This window comes from Engystomops pustulosus, chromosome 1 (assembly GCF_040894005.1).
Source record: "Engystomops pustulosus chromosome 1, aEngPut4.maternal, whole genome shotgun sequence".
Classification (NCBI taxonomy): Eukaryota; Metazoa; Chordata; class Amphibia; order Anura; family Leptodactylidae; genus Engystomops; species Engystomops pustulosus.
The window spans coordinates 46,491,915-46,514,177 of record NC_092411.1 but is presented as its reverse complement, the minus strand read 5'-3'; the positions used below and the strand labels follow the sequence as shown (position 1 = coordinate 46,514,177).

The window sequence follows — 22,263 nt, the reverse complement described above, 5'->3', positions numbered from 1 at the left end:
ACTTTAGTGGCATATTTACAGTAGAGATGTCTACTGTGCTACTCTTAATTTTGTCACACCTCAAGCCTACTGGTACCATACTACTTGCTCATCTTATTCCACCGGCCCCAATAAAACAGAAAAAAAATTCTCAACCTATAAAGGTGGATTATATATGTACTTAAGGTACATGGGGGCAGTAGGCATAGAAAATATAGATAGGTGTAGAGAATTTACGTACCAGAACCCAGCTCAGCGTTCTCTGGAAAGTTCTCGGTAATAGTCAGTGCTGAGAGACTTTCCCCTGTGGCCCCACTTCACTGTGGTCCTGATCTGTATCAATAGGATCTATGTCGTGGTAATTTAAAGCAGCAGTTTGAGGTTTACAAATCAGTGGCTACTTATTAAAAGGCACTAAATTTTTCTTTTTGTGCTTTCGTAAACCTGCACGGATAAACTTTATGAGCACTCGAAAAAGCAGCTGCACCATTTCCCCTCGTGCTTCATTTTCCCTCTTGAAAATTAGCCGAGATTTACTGTAATATTATTATTACTCAGCATGTTCAATTGTTATTTCTCCATTGCAGCTCGAAGTCTAAGATCTGTTGAAACGGTATATTAATCACAGCCTCAAAACGCCTCGCCGAAATGACACGTTAATATAAAGTCGGGAACGCGTCTAATTCTCCGGAATGTTTTCCTTACATAACAGTTTATATGTTCAGACCTGATCTGTGACATGTAATCTACAGTTAAGTGCCATTAATCCATTTACAGCTGCTCGCTGCAAAGAGCCAAAATTACCAGTTAAAGAATTTATCAGATGTTGAGGAGAATTTACACTCTCCGGCATTGTTCGGCTTTTACATGTTAAGTGAGAAGCATTTGCAAAGGCTTAAAGTCAGCCTTTTTATTTTTCTTAAAATAGGGGGTTAGTTTGGCAACACTCCTCGGTTCTGAGCCTCTTGGCCAGGATCCAACGCGCTGGTTGTTTGGCCACACTTAGTTCCACATGGCTGGCTCTAGACGGCAGAAATGGCCTAGCTCTTTATTGACCTATTGCCCGCGACACTCCCACCTCATTCTCAAGGTTTTCATCCCCATCAGAATTCAGAGATTGAATCATTGCAGCTAACAAAAAAAAAAAAATCGAGAAGCGCTCCTTTGTTAGCCGAGCTAAACACTGTATCACACGCAAGGTGTCTGTTCATTTTAGATGGCTCTCATTAAATTGAGCATTTGACTTCATAAATACATGGTGAAATTCACAGGCCGCACTGTTATTGCTGGGTTTTTAAGCATTGAGATATAATGGCTTAATACCCGTGCATTGCCTAATTGTCAGAACAGTCTGACAGATGGATTCTGGGTAATGGATGGGAGCGAGATGAATGGAAAGGAAAACTCAGGGTATGTGTAAAGGCATGTAAGTCTGTCCTATCTAAATCTTTCCTGTACATTCTACATATTATGGGGTAGATTTATCAGAAGTGTCTGAGGTAAAACTGTTCTAGTTACCCATGGAAACCAATCAGAGAACCGCTATAATTTTATAAACAGCTGTTGGAAAATGAAAGCCAAGCTCTGATTGGTTTCCATGAGAAACTAGAACCGTTCTAAAGAAACCCACGATAAATCTCCCCATCTAGGTCACCTGAACAATTATTATTTTATCGCTATTTATTCTTGTTAACACACAAGGGTTACTGTTACAGAATGATCATTAAAAGCTTACACCCCTGACATTGGACGATGGCAATGGTGGATTTAAGGGGTGGGACAGCTGCTAAGGCAACCATTCAATGGCAAAATGGGACAGTTCTAGTAACTGTGTCACTATGCTCCCCTCCAAAAAAGTATCTTGTTTGTGTGTATGTGTATGTACATATGTATATAATATATAATATAAAATCTGAAAGATGGGATTCTTATATGACTCCATGTTCCTGGTTACCACAGAACCGCAGATAGAAGCGTCTGAAGTAACACAACACCTGCAGCCCCTAAACTTTACTCATCTCGGGCAAAATATGACTCTTCTCTGTTTACTTTCTCGTGATTCTGGAGGAGATTATTTATAGGTGAAGGGGCCATATTTCATATAAGAGTGAATTTTAGAAAGGATATTTCATCACCTATATGTGGGGTCTAGTAGTTGAGTTGGGTTAAAGGGGTATTCTCATTTTGGCTAATGAATGTTATTGTTTGATTAATGAAAAGTTCTAAAATTTTCAAAAATACTTTCTATGTCAATTATTCTGGGTTTTCTGGATCTCTGCTTGCTGTCATTCTATAGAAAGCTTCTATGTGTATTTCCAGTTGACAGAACTCTATCCCTGGTCACACAGGTGCACGGTTCGTTAGTATCATAGGAAGTAATCAGAGCTGTGTGATATAACGAGCCGTGCAGCTGTGTCACCATGGTCAGATTTCTATCCACTGGAAATAAACAATGACTCTTTCTATAGAGCGACAGCAAGCAGAGATCTGGAAAACCCTTAGGAATTGATAAAGTTAGTATTTTTGAAAAATGTATTACTCTTCATTCTTCAAACAATAACATTCATTTGCTGAAATAGGAACACCTCTTTAAAGCTTTAAGCTCTAAAAATTTGTGTCTAAATGTAATCTACAAAAGGGTAAGAGAAGCATCCTTTCTGTTTTTGCTAGAAAACTAGAAATAAATCTACCATCAAAATCTAGCACAATGAACCAGGGACACTTACTGATAGATCCAGACACCATGACTCTGGTGATCTTATATGTGTTATCCATGGCCCCTGTCCTTCTACAATCAACTTTTATGTTTATGCTAATCTATGTTAATGCTAAATCTACTTGATGTAATCATGCCGTGGAAGGGGGAGGAAGTTCTCCTGTACAATGTAACAGTCTGTGAATCTGCAACACAGATGGGCTCTGGTAAAACCCCCAAGAGTCCTTCAGTTTCCTTTGCATAATTTTAAAAGCTGATTTCAGAAGGAAAGAGGCCATGAATAACAAATATAAGAAGAGTAGCACAGTCACGGTGCCTGGATCTATGAGTAAGTGTCCCTGGTTTATCATAATGGATTTTGATGGTAGATTTACTTTTAAAGGCTTTTTTATTTGCACTCTCTTACCCAGGAATGTGTTACACAGAAAAATGTATATGAATGCTTTATGGCTGCAGTTTAATAAGGTGCATTCGGTATGATATGTTCCCAGCTATAACTATGTGATGTGGTAATCCAAGCCGTAAGCGTATACAGCCCCTACCAAGCCGGTTACATTTCCTGGCACTGCATCAAAACCGTGGCTGTGGTATGGAGGGGGAAATGGGAATAATCATGACTGCATAACGTCAGGTATAATCCCCAATACCATAAGTCAGTCAAAGTCGGTCACGTTTTACGATTTCTACCAAAAACAAGATTACATTTCTTTTTTCAGCACCCACTTAAATATTCACCATGATGTAACAGCGGGGCTTAGCTGGAAGCTTTGTAAGTATTTGCGCTGCCTGTACTCCTTCAAAGCTTAAGGAAAGTGTATAAGACTTACAAATTCCTAGAGCAAATGGGACACCTGTGATGTGTTTCCGTAATATTCAGTGAGTCTAAGCGTCGCTGGAGGAGAGCGCCACACTCCGAGAAAATACCATAAAACTGTCACTTTAAATATGAGGCGACTTGTACTGCAGAACTGCTAAAAGCTTACTGTTGTTTCACAGCTCCAAGATGTGACATATCACTCTCCAGCACAAGATTCCCTACAAATGCCTTCTTCATGGGGACTACTTAGATTTCCAGCCTTAAGTCTCCTCACGTCCTTTATACTCGCAAAGTAGTTACAGCATTACAGTTGTATTATACAAACCAACAATATGTCAGCTGCATAGTATTACCAGATTAGGGGATATTCTCACATTGGGATGTTGGTTTTCTTAGTATATCTACTTATGGTTAAAACAGTTCTCTCTCAGGAATGTCATAGAATATTTTATTTAAAGGGATTGTCTGGGATTTACTTATTTTTAATTATTATTTGAATGCCCTAGGAAGTATTCAAGGAAAACTACCAGTACCTTTAAGCCAAATTAAACTAATTATACCCGCCTACCATCCTCTTCTCCTTGATCCCGGTGCTTGTCTTCTTTAATCTTGACACGCTAGGATCGCCTGAATGGGAGAGGGAGGTGGCAGGAGACGTGAATAATTAGCAGCCCAGAGCACCGGACATCGTGTCCCCACACATGTGAAAGAGCTCACCTAGATCTGCAGTAACTTTATCCACTTGCACGAATCCACCCCGCTGCAGGGCAATGAAGTCCACAATAAGGAAGAAAAATTCCGGAACCAGCTATTTGCAGAATAAGACCGCCTTTTTTGTATTTTTAGGGCATCCATAAGGTAAAATACAGGTGGCATGGTAAAATCATCATCAACGCGTTTCTAGCACAGACAGGTGCTCTTAATCATGACTGAATCGTGTCCCCACACTCCGGCCTCATTTATAGAAGTTTTTTATAAAGGCGATCCTGGCGTGTGAAGATTAAAGAAAACAAGTGCTGGAATTGAGAAGAAGAGGATGATTGATGAGTATCTGTTGTTTAAATTGGCTTATAATTGCGGGTAGTTTTCCTTTAAAGTAACAAATGACATATACCCTTTATGGCATACTGCAAAAGAAAGCCACTTCTCGTCACTGCTGGTTTCTGTTTGTATACAGAGACTCGGTAGTGACATCACATCAACATCCGTGCATCCACTACAGACTTTGGCTGTGGGCTGTAACAGGAGCGTGTGGTGTTGATATCGTGGAGCCTCTGTATAAAACATGGAGGCCAGCTATGACGGGACCACAATGCGCCAGAGAGAGATTGGTATATCCTGTTTGTTATTTTAATACTCCCTGGGTCCAATAGTTAATAAAAATCTCAGACTCAGATTTTTGTGTTAAAGGGAACCTGTCAATAGGAATGTCATTTGTAACTAGTGACAGGTTCCAATAGCTTGTGTTATGCTGATCTTTAAAATGCCTTCGTCACCTTGATACAAAGTGGGGAGTGGTGAGGGAGATGGATGAGTGTGGAGGAGAGAAGACTTACCCAGGCTGCAGCTGTCTCCCACCCCAGGACAAGAATTGCTTGCAGTGACGTAAGCAGGGGGAGGGCCATGAGTGCGGGCAAGGGTACAGGAGAAGAAGACTTGTGCCATTTGAACTGCCCCTCCCCTGGGAGTCACTACACACTGCTGGCAGGGAGCAGGTAATATTAAAGAAATTATTAAATATCAGGGCAATTATTCAGATGCACAACAAAGGCATTTTTTAAATCAACAAGCCAGGGGTTATTGGAACCTGTCATCAGGTATAAATGGCCTTCCTGATGACAGGTTCCCTTTAAACAAGATGTTTTTCTGTTTATTTACAGGAAATTCTTTACTTTCATCTCATAATATGTTTCGAAGTGTTTTGTAAGGTAAAGTCTTCCTATGAGAAATGTGCATTATTTATTATGTCATTTATTTTTGCCTTTTTTAAAGGTTCTTCTATTGTTCCTTTATGTTGCGCTGTGCATTTGAATAGTGGATGTTTTCTTGTTTTATTCTAATAAAATTGTCAGTCTGATTGCATGTTCGGTTCCACCTTCATTATAGCTTTCGCATTCTATGGCAAACAATGAAACAACAAGAAAACAAAGCATCTCGGGAAAAGTTAAAGTAAACTTATTGAAAAACGATCAAACATACATCTGCCATTAAATTCTATACTTTTGATTTTTTTTTTTTTTAACTGTAAATTTTTTTAATTTTTTTTTTTTCCAAACACAATTTAATACAGCGGGTTGTGCATGCAAAATTTGTTAATTCGTACATCGAACTATGCATATGGTTCACAAAATGCTGTACAAAAGTCTGGCTCGACATTTGAGTTAAAGTGTCCGACTTAAAAGACAACACTCTAATGTGGTATATTGCAAGTTTACATCCTTTAGTTAAATAAAATGCAGCTGTCTATAGCATGTAATCCGTCCCCAACAACTCGCAAAATGGACTATGGCTACAATACCCACTATGTGAAGTAGGAATCTGTATAAGTAACCAATATGACATACAGGACTGGCCAAAACACACATCAGGAAAGTTTAGTTCCTCGGAGGGTAAACCAAAACTGCAGTGCAAGTGTATTGGGGTGTATTAGTCAGGCCCGGGGAGGTCCCATCACACCTACATTCCATTAATGGCGCAAAAGGAGTCCTATGGCTCCCATATCTTCTGGAAGGTGTCAACTGTATTGTTAAAGGAGGCAGTCATTTTTTCCAGTGGGTGTGTCTGGCTCATAGTTTAATTCCCCAAAACAAGGCTCTCCACCACCATGTAGGCCCAGTACATTTACCCATAAGGTTTCTCCTCAGTTCCTCCTGCTTTATATCTTTCTCCCTGTAGATAGGATACTATATACAATCCACTCAGCTCTTCTTGCTCTATAACATTCTGCCTGTACATGAGACACCATGTACAATCTACTGAGTTCTTCCAGCTCTATAACATTCTGCCTGCAGACAGGGCACTATATATAATCTGTGCAGCTCCTCCTGCTCTATAACAAGCTTTTTGCAGATTGGAAATCATGTACAAACCACTTAGCTCCTCCTGCTCTAAAACATTCTGCCTGCTGATAGGACACTATGTACAATTTGCTCAGTTTCTCCTGCTCTTTGACATGCTGTACTTCCTGTGTTATAGAGCACGTTCCTTTTAAAATCGTTAAAAAATTAGAAATTCTGGAACTTTAGCAAGGGCACTTTCCTTCATTGACCCCTTCTTCTTCAGGTAGCTACTTGTAGCATTTTGCACAAAAATTATTTTTATCCTATGGATGGAGTGGGGGGAGCCGGAGCAATGGCTGCCGCTAGGTCTTATTTTTAGGGGAAGAGCTTGAAAAAAAGCTTGAAAAAATTGCACTAGGCTTATTTTCAGTGTTTTTCAGATGTTCAGGGAAACTGGCTATTACCGACATGATTGCTAAAGTTTTAATGGTTGCACCCCAGTGAAACATGCTGGTTCCCTTTCTTGTGACTAGGGAATAAAGGTTGTTATTGGGAAAACCCCTTGAAGCCAATTAAAGCAGTGAGCTAAGCCATCACCATGCATTTTAGGGAACCTTAAAGGGAGTCCAGCGGCAAGTTTTTATCATTCCTCTGCTGCAGGCATGTACCTTGTCACAAGATAAAAGGTCAGCGTCCTGGCAGGTACGTGATCTGTTGTTTGACATTCTTTTATAACATGTCGTTCCTGAATTATTTTGCCCATTGTTTTTGTCGCTGGGAGATAATCTTTCACAAACTGTAGTGAATAAGTTTAAGTAGCTGTCTCATCTAATGGAAAAGGTCACAACATAAGAAAGTGCCACTGGTTAGTGTAGGGTGACACACTGCCCTGCTTGTCTAATTTGATTACCCACAGCCCGTGAAGCCTCCGGCAAAGCTGATTTTAACGATAATCAGCTTCTTAACCTTTTGAGAACTAACGTAAACACTACCCACCACTGGTTAATTACGTTACCCTAAAATCTAGGAAGTGCAGAGGTACGAGTGTACAACTAGCACATGTTGTGACACCATTTAACAAGCTTATTTAGGAGGATTACAGACACTTTTATCTCACCTCCTCTTACATGGAATGAACTATTTCCACATTTTCAGTGTAGCCATAAAGTAAACTTTCCGGATTTCACGCCATCTTTGCCAAAGTAATGTCACTCTGTGTCTTAAGCCACTTGTATGGTCACTGAGGTCAAAGAAAAGCTTGATCTAAGATGAAGAGGTAACATCAAATAAATCTAATGTCTCACTAGCTCTTTTTCTCTAAATGCCCTAATGACATCATAAAGAGAAGTCTGAGTCACTCTGGGTGACACTCACCCCCGTTCTTTTCAATATGTAGCTGGTCGCTTATTTTAATAGTCACCATAGAATATTGCATTTCTTTTGTGGCAAGTACTGTATGGGAAGCATATGGCCGATCCCGGATTATCCTGGCAGTAACCACAATACATGATGACCTAAAGGGACACTGTCACCAATTTTTAAACCAATAAACTACTCTGATGTGATTTTTGTCCACTCTTCTTCCTGTCTCTTCCAAAGTGCTGTGACTGTTGTAAGTTTCTTGACCATAACTTTGTAACCAAGGATTTTCCAGAGCTTTTGTATTCGGTTTAGATCAGGACTATGTTTTCTGTTTCAATTAACTGCTTTACTCATTTACTTTGTGACAGGGGACATTGTACTGCATGAAAATTGCTTTCTCATTAAGTGATAATTGCAAGGAAGGGACAAAGTTAAAGATGTGTGAGGGGTACAACTCCTACTCCTACTTTCGAAAACGTTCCCAAAACCATGACACTTCCTCCATTACCTTTCACTGACTTCTTTACACACTTTGGGTTCAATCTTTCCCCGGTTTGGTGACGAACATAATGTTTCCAATCAGACCCAAATATATTAAATTAAGCTTTCATCACTGAATTGAACTGTGGACCACTTCTCCTCCGTCCACACAAAATGCTCCTCAGCGAAGGTGAGTCTAACCTTTTGATTATTTCTGCTAATGAGAGATTTGGTCAAAAGCGCTGTGTTTTGTAACACATTGAACCACAATGGAAGGGAGGGTTTCTTGTACTACATTTTTTTACACTTTTTTTTTTTTGTCTGAAGAAAGTCTCAACTGAGACAAAAAAAAGTCTTTAAAAAAATACAAGAAACCAGACAAAGTGGTGATAAATACTCCTCATATGGTTTGATGGATGAGATTCTCATCTTAACAATGAAACCAAAACTATTGTTCTAACTGCTATAAAGTCAAAGATAGAAATATTTCTAGCCTCAACTCATTCTGCGCAAAAAAAAAAAAACATATTTGACACTTGAGAGTGCTATTAGTTTAGTGTTTTGAAAGCTGATGACACGGTTCTTTTAAAATGTATATTTGTGGTTCAGTTCCTCTAGCATTTACAGTATTTATATCTGTACAATGTCCACCAGCTTTGCTTACCTCTCTATATAATCATGATTTACCTTAGTAGTGTTAAATATTTAAGCCATGAGCTAAATGTGAGGAGAACCTACATCTACTGACATAAGAGATTCTTGACAATAAGGCTTTTTATGTCTCTTTAACCTTCCATTTTTTTCCATTGTGTCCAGTCAAGATTTTTTCCTTTGGCCCAGTTCAGACAGGGTTCTTATTTTTGTTTTTGTGGCATTTGACACACCCTGCAATTAAATGGTAAAGTTTAGTTTATTCATGTACTTGCAGTAGGAATAACAGACAATTGCTACAATGTAGAATAATTGAATTAGGAATTATTAAGTATTTACTAATAAGATATCAGAAGAGCTAAAACGCTATACAGTAGTTATTGGAAGATTTGTTTATGCATAATAATAATCATAATAGTAAAACTTATATGGTGTAGATTTCTGTATTTTGTATTTGTAAAGAACGCCTTCCAAAAATCTGAATAAGTGCCGGATTGCAACAGGGATACATGAATGGAGTGTTACGGTTACATGATCACTGCTCCATTCACTTCTACAGGACAGAGCGGGATAGCACTTCATGTTCACTAGACCTCCCAACAGATGTTTATTTGTGACCCTGTAGATGAAGGATAAGGATGTAAGTTTGGTAAATTTGTTTAAAGGGACTCTCCCAAGTTTCCATGTATTACATTTCTGTGTTCTGGACAAAGGGAATCCCATTCTTGTTAATGGATAGATTGGCAGGATGAGCATGTGCCCTGCTGCTCCTTTCTCAGTGCTCTCGGCCTGCTGCCCCATCCACTAGTGAGAACAGGATTCCCATTGTACACATCACATGGATCCCAAGCTCATGATTGGAGGGGGTCCCTTTTCTTGTGATCGGCCAGGTGCCAGCAATCAAACCACATCAATCATCTTGTTATCCCTTATCCTGTGGTAGGAGTTACATTCTAAACTTTGGACAACCCCCTGCATTCACACGAAGTATGACCACTGTACCGTAGTACGACGGGCATACATCAGTGGGTGGAGGGGATGAGCGGCGCTCACCCCCACCCCTCTCTATAGTAATATATAGACCTGGCCTATCTTTCTCCCAGCTACGGAACGGTACGGTGCCCCATGTGTGCTGCACCATACCGCTCCCGTAGGGCGCATGCGCCCATTGCTGTGTATGGGGGACTTATATACGCCGTATATATATATACGCCCACCATACGTTTGTGTGAATGTAGCTATATATTATAGCATTTTATGTTCTATGCATTATGTTTTAAGGAAGCACAAGATGTATAAAATATATTTTAAGAAATTATATTGTCAAAACTGTGGAGAATTACAAATTACAGGAACTAACTTTGCGTCTTGAAGTGTTGGTCATTGTAGCTGATTTCCATTGAAATCAATCTGATGGCGAGTGGTAGATGTAAGCTTCCTGCAAATCACTTGATGTGGAATCGGGTTCAAATGTCAATGAAGAGAGTGAAATGGCATCTCGTTGTCATTTGCCAAGTATTGTGTAGCAGTGAATAACCATACAATGCTGACCTTATTTAAGAACATGAAACAATGCACTTTGTTATCACAAAGTAAAATAGCTAATTTCCTTCCATCCGTAATCTATAATTTTAATCAAAAGTGTGTATGAGTCATTGAAATTCTGTTATGGCTGCTTGATAACATTAAATTCAATGAAAACATCAGTGGCCTACAGGATCAATATTTTTAATATGTGTGCATTGCAGTGCTGCAGATTTTTTTTGGCTAATAGATCGCACCCATATTGATTTCCATGGGAAATGTTAGACTAGTACTAAAATAATTAAAACAGGGGAAAAAAGGACGGATTATTGGTGTGGAATCTTAAAGAAGATAGAAGTATAAAAATTGGTTATTGACTAAATTGCTTGGGGTGAATGAACTTTGGGCACATGCAGTAAACAGATTCATACTGAGTAGCACCTCGGCCCCTTCAACCTAAAACAGTCAATAAGCTATTACAACAATGCAAATTGTGGTGAAAATACCATGCTGTGCATATAAAAAAGAGCTGGCTTGTCAATACCGGAGCCATTCCAAACTATTTACATGTGATATTTGGACTGCACAACAGGAAAAAAAAACACGAAATAGACTGACTTCCTCTTTTTAAATTTTTATATATACATATTATATATATATATTTTATTCTTTGTTTTGGGTGTTTTTTTTTTAATTTATAATAAACATTTTACTATACAGGTCCATTAGTATTAGGTTCCTAATAAAGTGACCATAGAATGTGTAGATGCTCAACAACTCAAATATGGGGAGATGGTTGGGTGTAATAGACCAATGTCTTGTAAGAGCTATAACCAGGTTTAGCATATGTCGGTATTAGATAATTCAGGAAATCATAAACCCCTTTTGGTCGAAGTACTTTATGTCCTATCTGCCAACAGCAGGATGTGAGCAGATTATACATAGTGTCCTATCTGCAGGCCGCATGTTATACAGCAGGAGGAGTTGATAATGAGTCCGACCGACCCCTCGCTGGAGCTCAGCGATCTCCGTCCGCTCCATAGAAATTAATGGAGCGGGTCGGTTGGTCCCCTTGTTCTTGCGGTCTGAATGGGTCTCAGCACTGGATAGGGATAGGGCCCCATGGAGAGGGCCTAACTTGTCTTCGTGGGAAAACCCTTTTAAAGGGAACCTGTCATCAGAAGACCCATTTTAGCACTCCCCCAGTCCCCACAGAGCATAGTACATACACTGCCAAAGTGTTTTTGTATTAAAAATTGGTTTTACAGAAAAAAAGATGTTATATTGTACCTTTCATTAGCATCTGCTGTGTGACTAGGCACTCGTCCCCTGGGAGTGGCTGGAAAGGAGCAGTTTCAAATATATGAAAACACCCATTGCTTAGCAACGCCCCCTGCTCCTCTACAGCCAATCCCGAGTGAGGGGAGTTATTCATGTATTTGAAAAGGACACATGGAGAAGCTGTTTCCCAAGGGAGGGGAGGAAACTGCTCCTTTCCAGCCGCTCCCAGGGGACAAGTGCCTAGTCACACAGCAGATGCTAATGAAAGGTACAATATAACATAACTTTTTTTCTGTAAAACCAATTTTTAATACAAAAACACTTTGGCAGTGTATGTACTATGCTCTGTGGGGACTGGGGGAGTGCTAAAATGGTTCTCCTGGTGACAGGTTCCCTTTAAGAACAACCCCACAGAACCAATCTTGTACGTAACCTGGGGACTGCCTGTATACATTGTCATATCCACAGGCATGTTCCCTAGTAGCACCTGATGGTACCACATTTCTCTGCAAGTTATTAGGGTTGAGCTACAGGTCCTAAAGTATCATACAAGAAAAAAATAGGTCACTAGAAAATGACTTGTAACTTCTAATATTCATAAAGTTTACCTTTAAAATCACACCGTCATATGAAGTTATTAACCATTTCATAGACATTGTAGCCATGTTTATGGGTTATTTCCTGAGTTTGTAAAACTAGTTGAAGGTGAAGCCTGGTTCTCGTCTACGTTCTGAGCCGTTGATCAAAAAACCCCAATTGTGGAGGGAGGTTTTCTATACTATTCACGTCTTTTTTTTTCCCCCCTGCTAGAAATTCTTTCTTTAACCTCACAGAATTCTAATAGAGGCTGTGCTTGACTCCACACCAATTTGTCTGAGTCTCCCCAAGTCTGTTTATAAACTAATCCCATTGCTCAGTGAGTATGTATAAGTACTAATTGGAGCTGCCAGTAGTGACTCTGCAGGAAACTAATTCTACCTTCTAATTACCCTTATGGTGAAAAACTCCTAATAGGTTAGATAAAGCTCACTTTGTCTGATGTTTCTGGATGTCGGCTCGTCTGATTTATCAGTTTGAAAACGGCATGGACTCATTAAAACTCTTCTATGGACAAAATCTATTTGTCATTGTCTCCCTCTGAGTGCTGTTTATGAAGCCATCTTCTGTGCGCTGGCTCGGGCTCCGGCTGGGTCACATGATTATATCCGCCGTAGAAATCACATCATATTGCAAGCTGTTAAACGGTTTCTTTACAGCAGAGAGTGCTTTCTGCAATCCCTATAGCAAATGTATCCAAACGGCCATGCTGCTTTTTAATTTTGCAAACATTATTTCCCTACAGACAAGGCATCTGCTTCGTGTGACTGTGTGCATGCCTTATATATACATATATGTTTACGTCTGCATGTAAGTGTCCATGGTAAAGGTTTGTCAAATGCTTGAACTCACAAATTCTTGAGACCAAAGAATTAGTAGGGAAATAGGACTTTAAAGAAGGTGCTACCACCATCCCTGCCAATTACAACTGCTTGAATATGTTCTGCTGCTCTCATTTCAGCACAGTTAGAATTTTATTTAGACTCCAAAGGCCCTCAGAAATTTGTGCTATTAGTTTCAGCATCCAATATACTAGCTAGGCTCTCTACTGTCAAATGGGCACTACCAGGACCACCTCCCCTGAGAGTAGTAGATATAAGGATAGTAGATGCTTAAACTAACAACACCTAAAAGGGCTCTACCAAGTTTTCATGTTATCCCCCTAACCTTTATCAGTAATATTCAGATTGCTGGAACACCCATCAATCTCGAGAATGGGACCAACTGGAGAAAGAGGATCTTAATAATAATATTAATAATAATAAGTGGAGTAGCAGAACGTGCATGTGTTCCTGGTGCTCCATTCATTAGAAATAAGTCCTCAGAAACTGTCCACCACACTTTTCGGCTATCTCCAGCATTCACTTAAACAGGAAATGGGAGTCCCAAAGATAGCCAATCAATGTGCAAGACAATTTCCGACACTATTTTAGTTTTGGACGGAGCGTCGGGACACATGCTTGCCCTTCCGCTTCACCCATAAGTGAAAATTGGACCATCATTCTTCAGATGGCTTGGGGTCCTGTTCTTGTGATCGTTGAGGGTCAAAGCAGTCAGACCCTCACCATTCTGCTTGTTATATATGGTACGTTTGGGAACAGTGAGAACTAGAGAAAAAATTTTGTGAAGGAGAAATGTTCCCTCTAATTATAGTACTGGAAATTAATAGGGACTCCAAAGGCCCAGTTGACTAATAAATACCTACATTTATTATTCAACAGTGTACATATTATATTGTCAGAGAAAACGGACTGTTATATAGTCACCTACAAAATAAGGCCACTGAAAGTGAAGGTTTGTTTTTCAAATTTTTTTTCTGATACACTAAAGGTTTCCTATCAATCACAAATTTGGGATCATGTTCCTGCATTTGAGCATATCGCCAATCCCCCATGTCCTGTCCATATTATGGGGGTAACAGAGATGCCAAACTGCTATGTCATTAAATGCATATATTTGGACATGGCTCTTGCATAACTAGCCATTATATATCAAAGTCATGACGTTATGTGAGCGGAGCCTAATACAATTACAGTATAAGATAATATGCAAATATGTTTTCCTGGTTTGTAAAACTTTTCTTTACTTCAATATTCCCTTTTTTCTAGTTTTTTCTGCTCTTTAACGCAGGAATTTGCTATTGATAGGACTTATTGCCGATGCAGTCATCTGCCGGCTGTATAAATTATGTATAAATGAGATAAGGCCGGATCACTGGAGCAGAAAATCCCTATTCTGGCAGTATATTCATGATCCATAAGAGGAAAATGTAAATATTCATAATGACGTTTAAATATATGGTGCGCATTGTCCTGCTGCTTAATAGATATCCAAGGAAATGGAATTAGGCAAGCCTTGGTGAGCAACCGGGTGTTCCCCAGCCACACAGGGGAGGAGATAGGAACGAATACCAGAGAACTTCAGTTTTATGAACTGTATCAAATACATGGTTAAAGACGTAGGACGATGTTTTCCACTGGATTTGGTTATGTTCTAATATTCCTGAACATTACTCCGTAGCTCACTGCACAGTCGATTGGCCAAGAGCTTCTGAATGTTAGAACTAGGTTTTACAATTTGACAGATTCCCCCATCTACATTATTGGACACTGTAGACATCTACTAGATGATACAGTCAGTAAACCTGACAGTACAAACCAGGACACCGTCAGACACTGACAACTTGAAAATCTTACACCATCTGGATCTTTTACAGAAATAACTTTTTCTTGTGGAGAATGTGGAGGAGGGCTATCCTCTTATAACATAGCTATCTAGTTACTCGTGTTGTAAATATTTTCGTTACATTAAATTACTCAACATATTTGTTCTATGCTTTTTTTTAAAATTGGTTGACTCCTCAGTGATGACATTTGTTTGACCAACATCTCCAAGAAAATATAAGGTAATGCTGTTGTCATGTAAAGGCAACAAATAACATCATTCAGGAACTTTTCAGCTTCACGTGAGTTTGTTTCAACTTGGAGGGATTGTGTTATTAGAAAAAGATCCACTACAGGTAAGTCACCATCTTAAGGACACCTGACATACAGGCGAACCCTGTGTTACAGACCGACCTCTCTGCCCAATGTGACCTCTGGTAAAGCTCTCTGGATGCTTTACTTTATTCCCAGGCTGTAATGATCACCTGTAAGGTGTCTGTACTGAAGCTTTATTCATAATTCTTGTTCCCATGACAGTAAAAATAATTTTGAAAATCCATTGTCTCAGGAACAAAATTTTTTTTATCTTGAGCTACAATTATAAAATATACCTGTTCCCACTTACATACAAATTGAACTTCAGAACAAACCTATAGAACCTAACTTGTAAATAACCCGGGGACTGCCTGTTTTATTTTGTTTTAATTTTTTAGTTGTCTTGTCAATATTTTTATTTCATAATATCCGTAAATCATGCAGTTTTTACTGATGCGTAACTTCAATAATATGTAGACAACATTTGCTCTGTAAGAACTTTCTCTCCACCAATCAGAGAGATGGACACAAAAAATGTACAGCGATGCTCCTAGAAAACCATTTATGAGAGGGTGCCAGCCAACAAAGCAAGACAAGGCATCCAAATAGAACAAAAAAAATGCAGCACTCCGATTTCTTAGTGAAAAAATGGTGGACATTCCAAAGCTAAGTTTCAGTTTCTATCTGAGAAAGGCTTTGAGAAAGGCTTCAGATGAAGCTGAAACAAAGCTATGGAATGAAGTCCACCGATTTTTCACGAAATCCACCATTTTTTTGTTTATATAGATAGATATGGTGATGGAACAGATATTCTGATTGCTTCCCTTAGACCAGTGATGGCAAACCTTTTAGGGGCCGAGTGCCCAAACTACAACCAAGACTCACTTATTTATCACAAAGTGCCAACACAGAAATGTAATTTGTGATTTATACTCCTGCTTTGTCACAGTTTTCATTGATACCAGCACCCTGAGGACACCAATAAAGCAGAGAATAGTCCCAGGTACAGCAGTCACTTTAATATACCTCTGCACAGCAAGTCCTGGGCCGTCTGGGACTGCAGGAAGATACCTGGAGTCATCTCTGGTGATGGCCTGAGTGCCCACAGAAAGGGCTCTGAGTGCCACCTCTGGCACCAGTGCCATAGGTTAGCTATCACTGCCTTAGACTGTATTTCAATACCAAGAATAAATAAAAATAACATGCCTACATTTTTTTTTACCAAGTTTGCTTGCTTTTAGAAATAAACGTCTTGATTTTCCACATTTTTTTCTAGTTTGTTCATTTTACAATTGTGTTAACACGCTTTTAATAAAGATTCTAATCCTTATTGCTAATTTGAATAACCACACATTAATTCTTAAACCATGCTTAAAAGGATTCCATCATCAGTTTTACACCACTAAATTACTAGCCTCGTAGGTAGAGTATAAAATATTCTTTCTAAAATTCCCTCTCTTATGTTATGAGGTGAGTTTTTTTTAGCACATTTTTTGTGCTGAAAAACTCTGCTTATACACAATTATATACGGTAACTTCTCTTTCCTCCCCTCCCTTCCCCCCCAATGGCACCTTCTCTTATGTTAAAACTCACGTGTTTATCTATGAAAAATATCACCCTCAAATTTGCAAATGTGCTGAAAAGAATCACTTTTAAATGCTAGAGATTTGTATTTTGTGTCTCAATCTCATCAGACTTGAGTTGTTTTTGAATTACAGAACAAATGATACAAACATTTTAAGAAATAGTTGTGAATAATGATCCAATCCCAACTATGATGCTAACTGCCTGTATCTCCGGTTCTGTAGCTCACGGAAAGCACATGCTTGATGTGATTTGAAAGATGATATTCTTAGTTTTAATATGATACCAAAAGTAAGACTCTATGTGATATAGTCGAACAAGAGTCTGAAGTGACACTCCTCTTGCAGCCTCTAAAATTGACTCAAATGAAGGCAAAAAGTCCTTTTAATAGACTAGTGCGTTCTGCATTAAAGGGAATTTTAGAAAGGGTATTTCTGAAAGGCTGCTGTTAGTTTATTGGTGTAAAAGCTGATAATGATGTCCCTTTAATTATGGATTCAGGTGTCGTAAAGAAACAATTGTCCTGATGATCTAACACTTTATAGAGAGTTGTAGAGAACACCTTAGAGTGAATCCCTGTATCCACCTCTCCTTTAAGTCTTCCGTTTTTTTTATTTTCAGACCAAACCAGGGATGATCAAACACATAGAACAGGTGCTTGTCTTTCCAGTGACTATAAAGAGGTAAGATGTCATGGATAGACTGTCACCTGTTCTCTGTGTTCCACCACTCCTGCTTTTGGCTCACAATGACTGAAGACCTAACAGACATGTGAACTGGGCCTCACATAATCTTTTTGGCAAAGAATAGTCTTTGTGAAAGGATCTAGATTACTTCCACACTTGACAGCTAGCCGTATTGTTTGATCATGTATATACCACATGGCCATGTATGACTTAAAGGAAATCTATTGTACCACCAGGATTAAGGTTTGTAAACCAAGCACACTTACATTATGGTGTGTGCCTCCTCTGTCAGGATCTGCTGCTCTTTTAGCTTCTTATGCCCTAGTTTTATGAAAGAATGTTTTAAAAATCATGCAAATGAGCCTGAAGGGCTATAGGCTCAATAGATGTCAATAGAGCCTGAAGCCCCTCAGGATAAATGTGCATAATTTTTAAAACCTTTTTATGTACAGACAATGGTTTAAGAAGCTAAAAGAATAGCAGATCTTGCAAAGTGGACACACACCAGTATGTCAGTGTGCTTGGTTTACAATCCTTCATCCTGGTGGTAGATTTCCTTTCAGCAGAACTTGATTGCCTTGTGTGAGTAAGCATTTATCCCATGTAATCTGCATAACTAATTGGGAAAGCTACAGAATCGAACCGTGGTGACGACACCTATGTTGTGGAGATACCAGTTGGCCATGGCATAGGGGAATCTGCTCTGAATGTGTTTTCCTGACCCCTTCTCCATGTATGTTGGTGCACAGGCTCCATGATGTTTCTGTAGTCTTGGCTGTATTTACAGTAATTATATGCATAATGTAGCATATTATTGTCCGGATTTCCTGTTTAATCAGTACAGAGCTTCTTACAAGTGCAGCTGAAAAGGGCAAACAAAATTAAGGCTTTATATACCAAAACAAGTTTGATTTGCTAATCTCCCAGCATTCCAAAGTACACAAATTTGTTCCACCAAGTTTTCCGATGGCTTGCAGATGGGCAATGATTAATCAGAGAGCTAACTGTGAAGTAGTTTGCAATTAAACTGGAAAGCTCTGAAGCATGCTAATTGAATCAGAAAATTAGAGACACTGAGTAGTAATTGGCTATTTCTCATGCAGCAGGTGCCAGGCCACTCATCTGTGGAACAAGGTATTTAAGGCACATTAGCAGTAGTAAAAATACTTCTTGATATGGAACAGTTAGATTTTCTGCTCATTTTCACTACTGATGTCAAAACATACAGCTGTTGGTTAGTCAGGGCTATGACAAGTCTTGTTCAGCAGAATTGACCAAGGTGAATCCGGTGAGCAAGCATAATTTGCCCAGTCGCTCTTCCACTGTATGTTTTTTTATGACGTCCATTAATTTCAGAATATATACACATATGAAATTAGTGGACATCAGTCTGAAATATTATAGGAAATAATTGAAGTTCCTAAGCCATACATACATATTAGGCTGGGTTCACATCACGTTTTTAGCTCCCGACATAATCACCGAGTGCAATCATTGACATAATTCAACCAAACACCATGTCCTCTCCCAGGATGGTATAGAATCACTCTATACCATGTGGATCCCTAGACTGCACCAACCAATGAGTGTACTTATTGACATGTATAAGCATACAGTGAGATACGTCTGTGACATTTGTTGTAAGGACATATCAGAAATCTCTCCGACGTGTCCTTACAACATATAGCAAAATCATGATTTGAACCCAGCATTAGACGTATGTCGGCCAAAAGCACAATTTTTAGAGGGATTAGATTATAATTAGAGATGAGCTAGCATACTCGTCTGAGCTTGATGCTCGTTCGAGTATTAAGGTACTCTAAACGGCTCATTGCTCGGACGAGTATTTTGCCGGCTCGAGATCGAGCTTTTACTTAAGGAAACACAGGGAAGAACAGTGAAGAACACAGTGAAAACAGTGAACACAGGATCATTTAAGTGAAGAACACATTTCAGATGTTTCCGTACATCTGCTAACTTATCCGAAGACATAAGAGCCGAATGGTGTTCTTCACAATAGTATGTGAAGAACAATATGTGTGAAGAACACATTGAAGATGTACGGAAACATCTGCAATGTATTCTTCACACATATTGTTCTTCACATACTATTGTGAAGAACACCATTCGGCATTCGTTTCTTCGGATAAGTTAGCAGATGTACGGAAACATCTGCAATGTGTTCTTCAGTGAAGAACACATTGCTTATGTTTCCATACATCTGCTAACTTATCAGAAGACATTAGTGCAGAACGGTGTTCTTCACAATAGTATGTGAAAAACAATATGTGTGAAGAATACATTGCAGATGTTTAACACGGGTCATTCTCCTTTTTGAAGTTCCACGAATATATCCATTGAATAAAATAAAAGAACAAACAGGACTGACTTCCTTATTTCTCAATAAAATTACACATTTTATTGCAGAGCCTTGGTCCCCTTGAAAAATGCTCGAGTCTCCCATTGACTTCAATGAGGTTCGTTATTCGATACGAGCACTTGAGCATTGGGAAAAGTTTGACTCGAGTAACGAGCGCTCAAGCATTTTAGTGCTCGCTCATCTCTAATAATAATCTAATGAATATGAAACTTCCCAACACTGAAGTGCAAGGTATTTTTCTTGAGGCTTGCATACAATCTTAGGTTACATTGCCTACAGATGGTCTTCAGTAGTCTAAGAAACACCTTCGTTTCTGTGATGCTTTGATTCCTCCGATTGGCTGCACAGGTCAATCACAGGCTCCCCGGGACGCCCGTACATGAAGCAATGATTTCTATTACATCAAAGACAAAATTATAATAAAGTACAGAGGACTAAATCAGTAGTGAGAAAAGGATTATCAACTGTCACACATATACTCAAGGGAATGCGCCTTAGTAAAGGTTGTGCGGAGGATCACTTTAAGTAAACCTATACTTCAATCTTAATGATATGGTCCTGGATGTCCGTTGTTTGTGTATACACCACATCTTCTTTTAATTAAAATCCTCACAGGAGCCATTTTAGTGCATTTGCCCTCTAACGGACAGAAGTTTAGAGTTTCAGTTCTCTAGACATCTCTTGTGTTGACAGGATTGACAGGCAAGAGTCAACATCCACATATGAGAACACACAGAGGTGTCAAGAACACTCAACTTCAGAATTATCATTAAAGGGGTTTTCTAGTTTCACATAAAGCTTTCGTCTTTATACTATGAAGAGTTATGAAAGTTTCCTACATTGTCTGAATCCTTCACATAGTAAGAGTATATTGTAAAAAAAAAAAAAAATTATATATATATATGCAGAGGGAAGTTTTTGCTATCTAAAGGTTTGGACAATTTTTTCTGTTTTCGCTAAAATATATTTTTTTTGCTTCAAATCATATTTGTAATTTTAGTTATGTTAAAATGTATTAGCCATTGTCTTCTGGAGCCTGCATGTATTCTCATACATTGTAGTCTGCTGTCTCCCATTCATTGTTTTTGTCCAGTTTGCTTGTTTTTAACAGCTTAACCTTTAAAACCATATACAGTAAGCCTGAATGTGTCAGTTTTATAAAGATTTCATTTTTAGTTTTATGTGCAGAGAAAAGAACAAACTGCCTGATGAACAAGGGTTTTCACACTGAAAAGGACTTGGCAACCTGCAATGTATGATAATACATACAAGATGCGCAAGAGACAAATTGTAGAAAGCTTTGCACTAAATATACAAGCATTTTACTCAAAAAATTATTTATCTATGCTAGTTTTAACTTTAATTAAATTTAATTTTGAAAGACCAAAATTGTGTGCAAACTCTAAATGTGGTTCAGCATACCTACTGTGCATACATAAGGTACACAAGCCCTATATACATTATACTATCTTTATTGTTTTTACAAGTCTTTATAAGACTTTGCTAAATTAAGGGTTGTGGTCAGCCTTCTTAAAAATTAGGCTAAAAATTGATAACATAAATCTCTAACAATCAGCTAACAAACAGAGATTGGATTGCTCATCAAAATTTAAAGGAAATCTACCATTTGTTTTTATGCATTGTGAACCAAACATACCTTGAGAATGCTTTAGCTACACTGATGCAGAAATGTATCTTGTTTAATCCCTGAGCTGAGTGGTTTTGGTGAAAAATCAATTATAAAATTATGAAAATGAGAATATGCCTCAGCGCTTCTCCCCTTACCTTAATTATGCACTGGTTCAGAGAATGCTTTTTTGTCCCTGCCAGGCAGAAGTAATCAATCACTGCACCACCCTTCAGCTGCTGTGTATGAGTCATCCAACTGAGGTTGATTAGTCCTGTCTGGACAGTTCCGGAAGCTCCGTGTGTAATGTGTTTTTGTAGGCTACCAGCTTTCCCAAGGTCTTGAATTTTATAATTGTTTTTTCAGCAAAGCCACTCTGCTCAGGAATTAAACAAGATATGTTTCTGCATCAGTGTAGCTGCAGTATTCTCAAGGTATGTTTGGTTCATAATGCATGAAATCAATAGATTTCCTTTAAGTATTTAGTATTTTTAAGGTCTTTTGTCAATGGTTAATATTAATAAGCTATTGGGACGTCTTCATGTTGTCCTGCAAGGAAAAAACGTTTTTCATTGCTTGGAGTGGATTGCAGATGATAAGA

General features: G+C 38.7%; 1 protein-coding gene across 4 annotated transcripts in view; it reads left to right on the top strand.

The window, feature by feature from the left end:
• Nucleotides 1–22,263, top strand: part of ARB2A (ARB2 cotranscriptional regulator A) — a 280,920-nt gene that overhangs the window by 216,397 nt on the left and 42,260 nt on the right. Inside the window, exon 11 of one of the 4 annotated variants that reach the window (XM_072139588.1) lies at nucleotides 21,212–21,312. The exons of 2 other annotated variants lie outside the window; for them this stretch is intronic. In XM_072139588.1, the coding sequence (XP_071995689.1) occupies nucleotides 21,212–21,294 (83 nt within the window). In that variant the 3' untranslated portion in view covers nucleotides 21,295–21,312. Of the gene's footprint in view, nucleotides 1–3,411; nucleotides 3,438–21,211; nucleotides 21,313–22,263 lie in introns of those variants that run through there. One more of the 4 variants, XM_072139599.1, reaches the window with a different exon arrangement.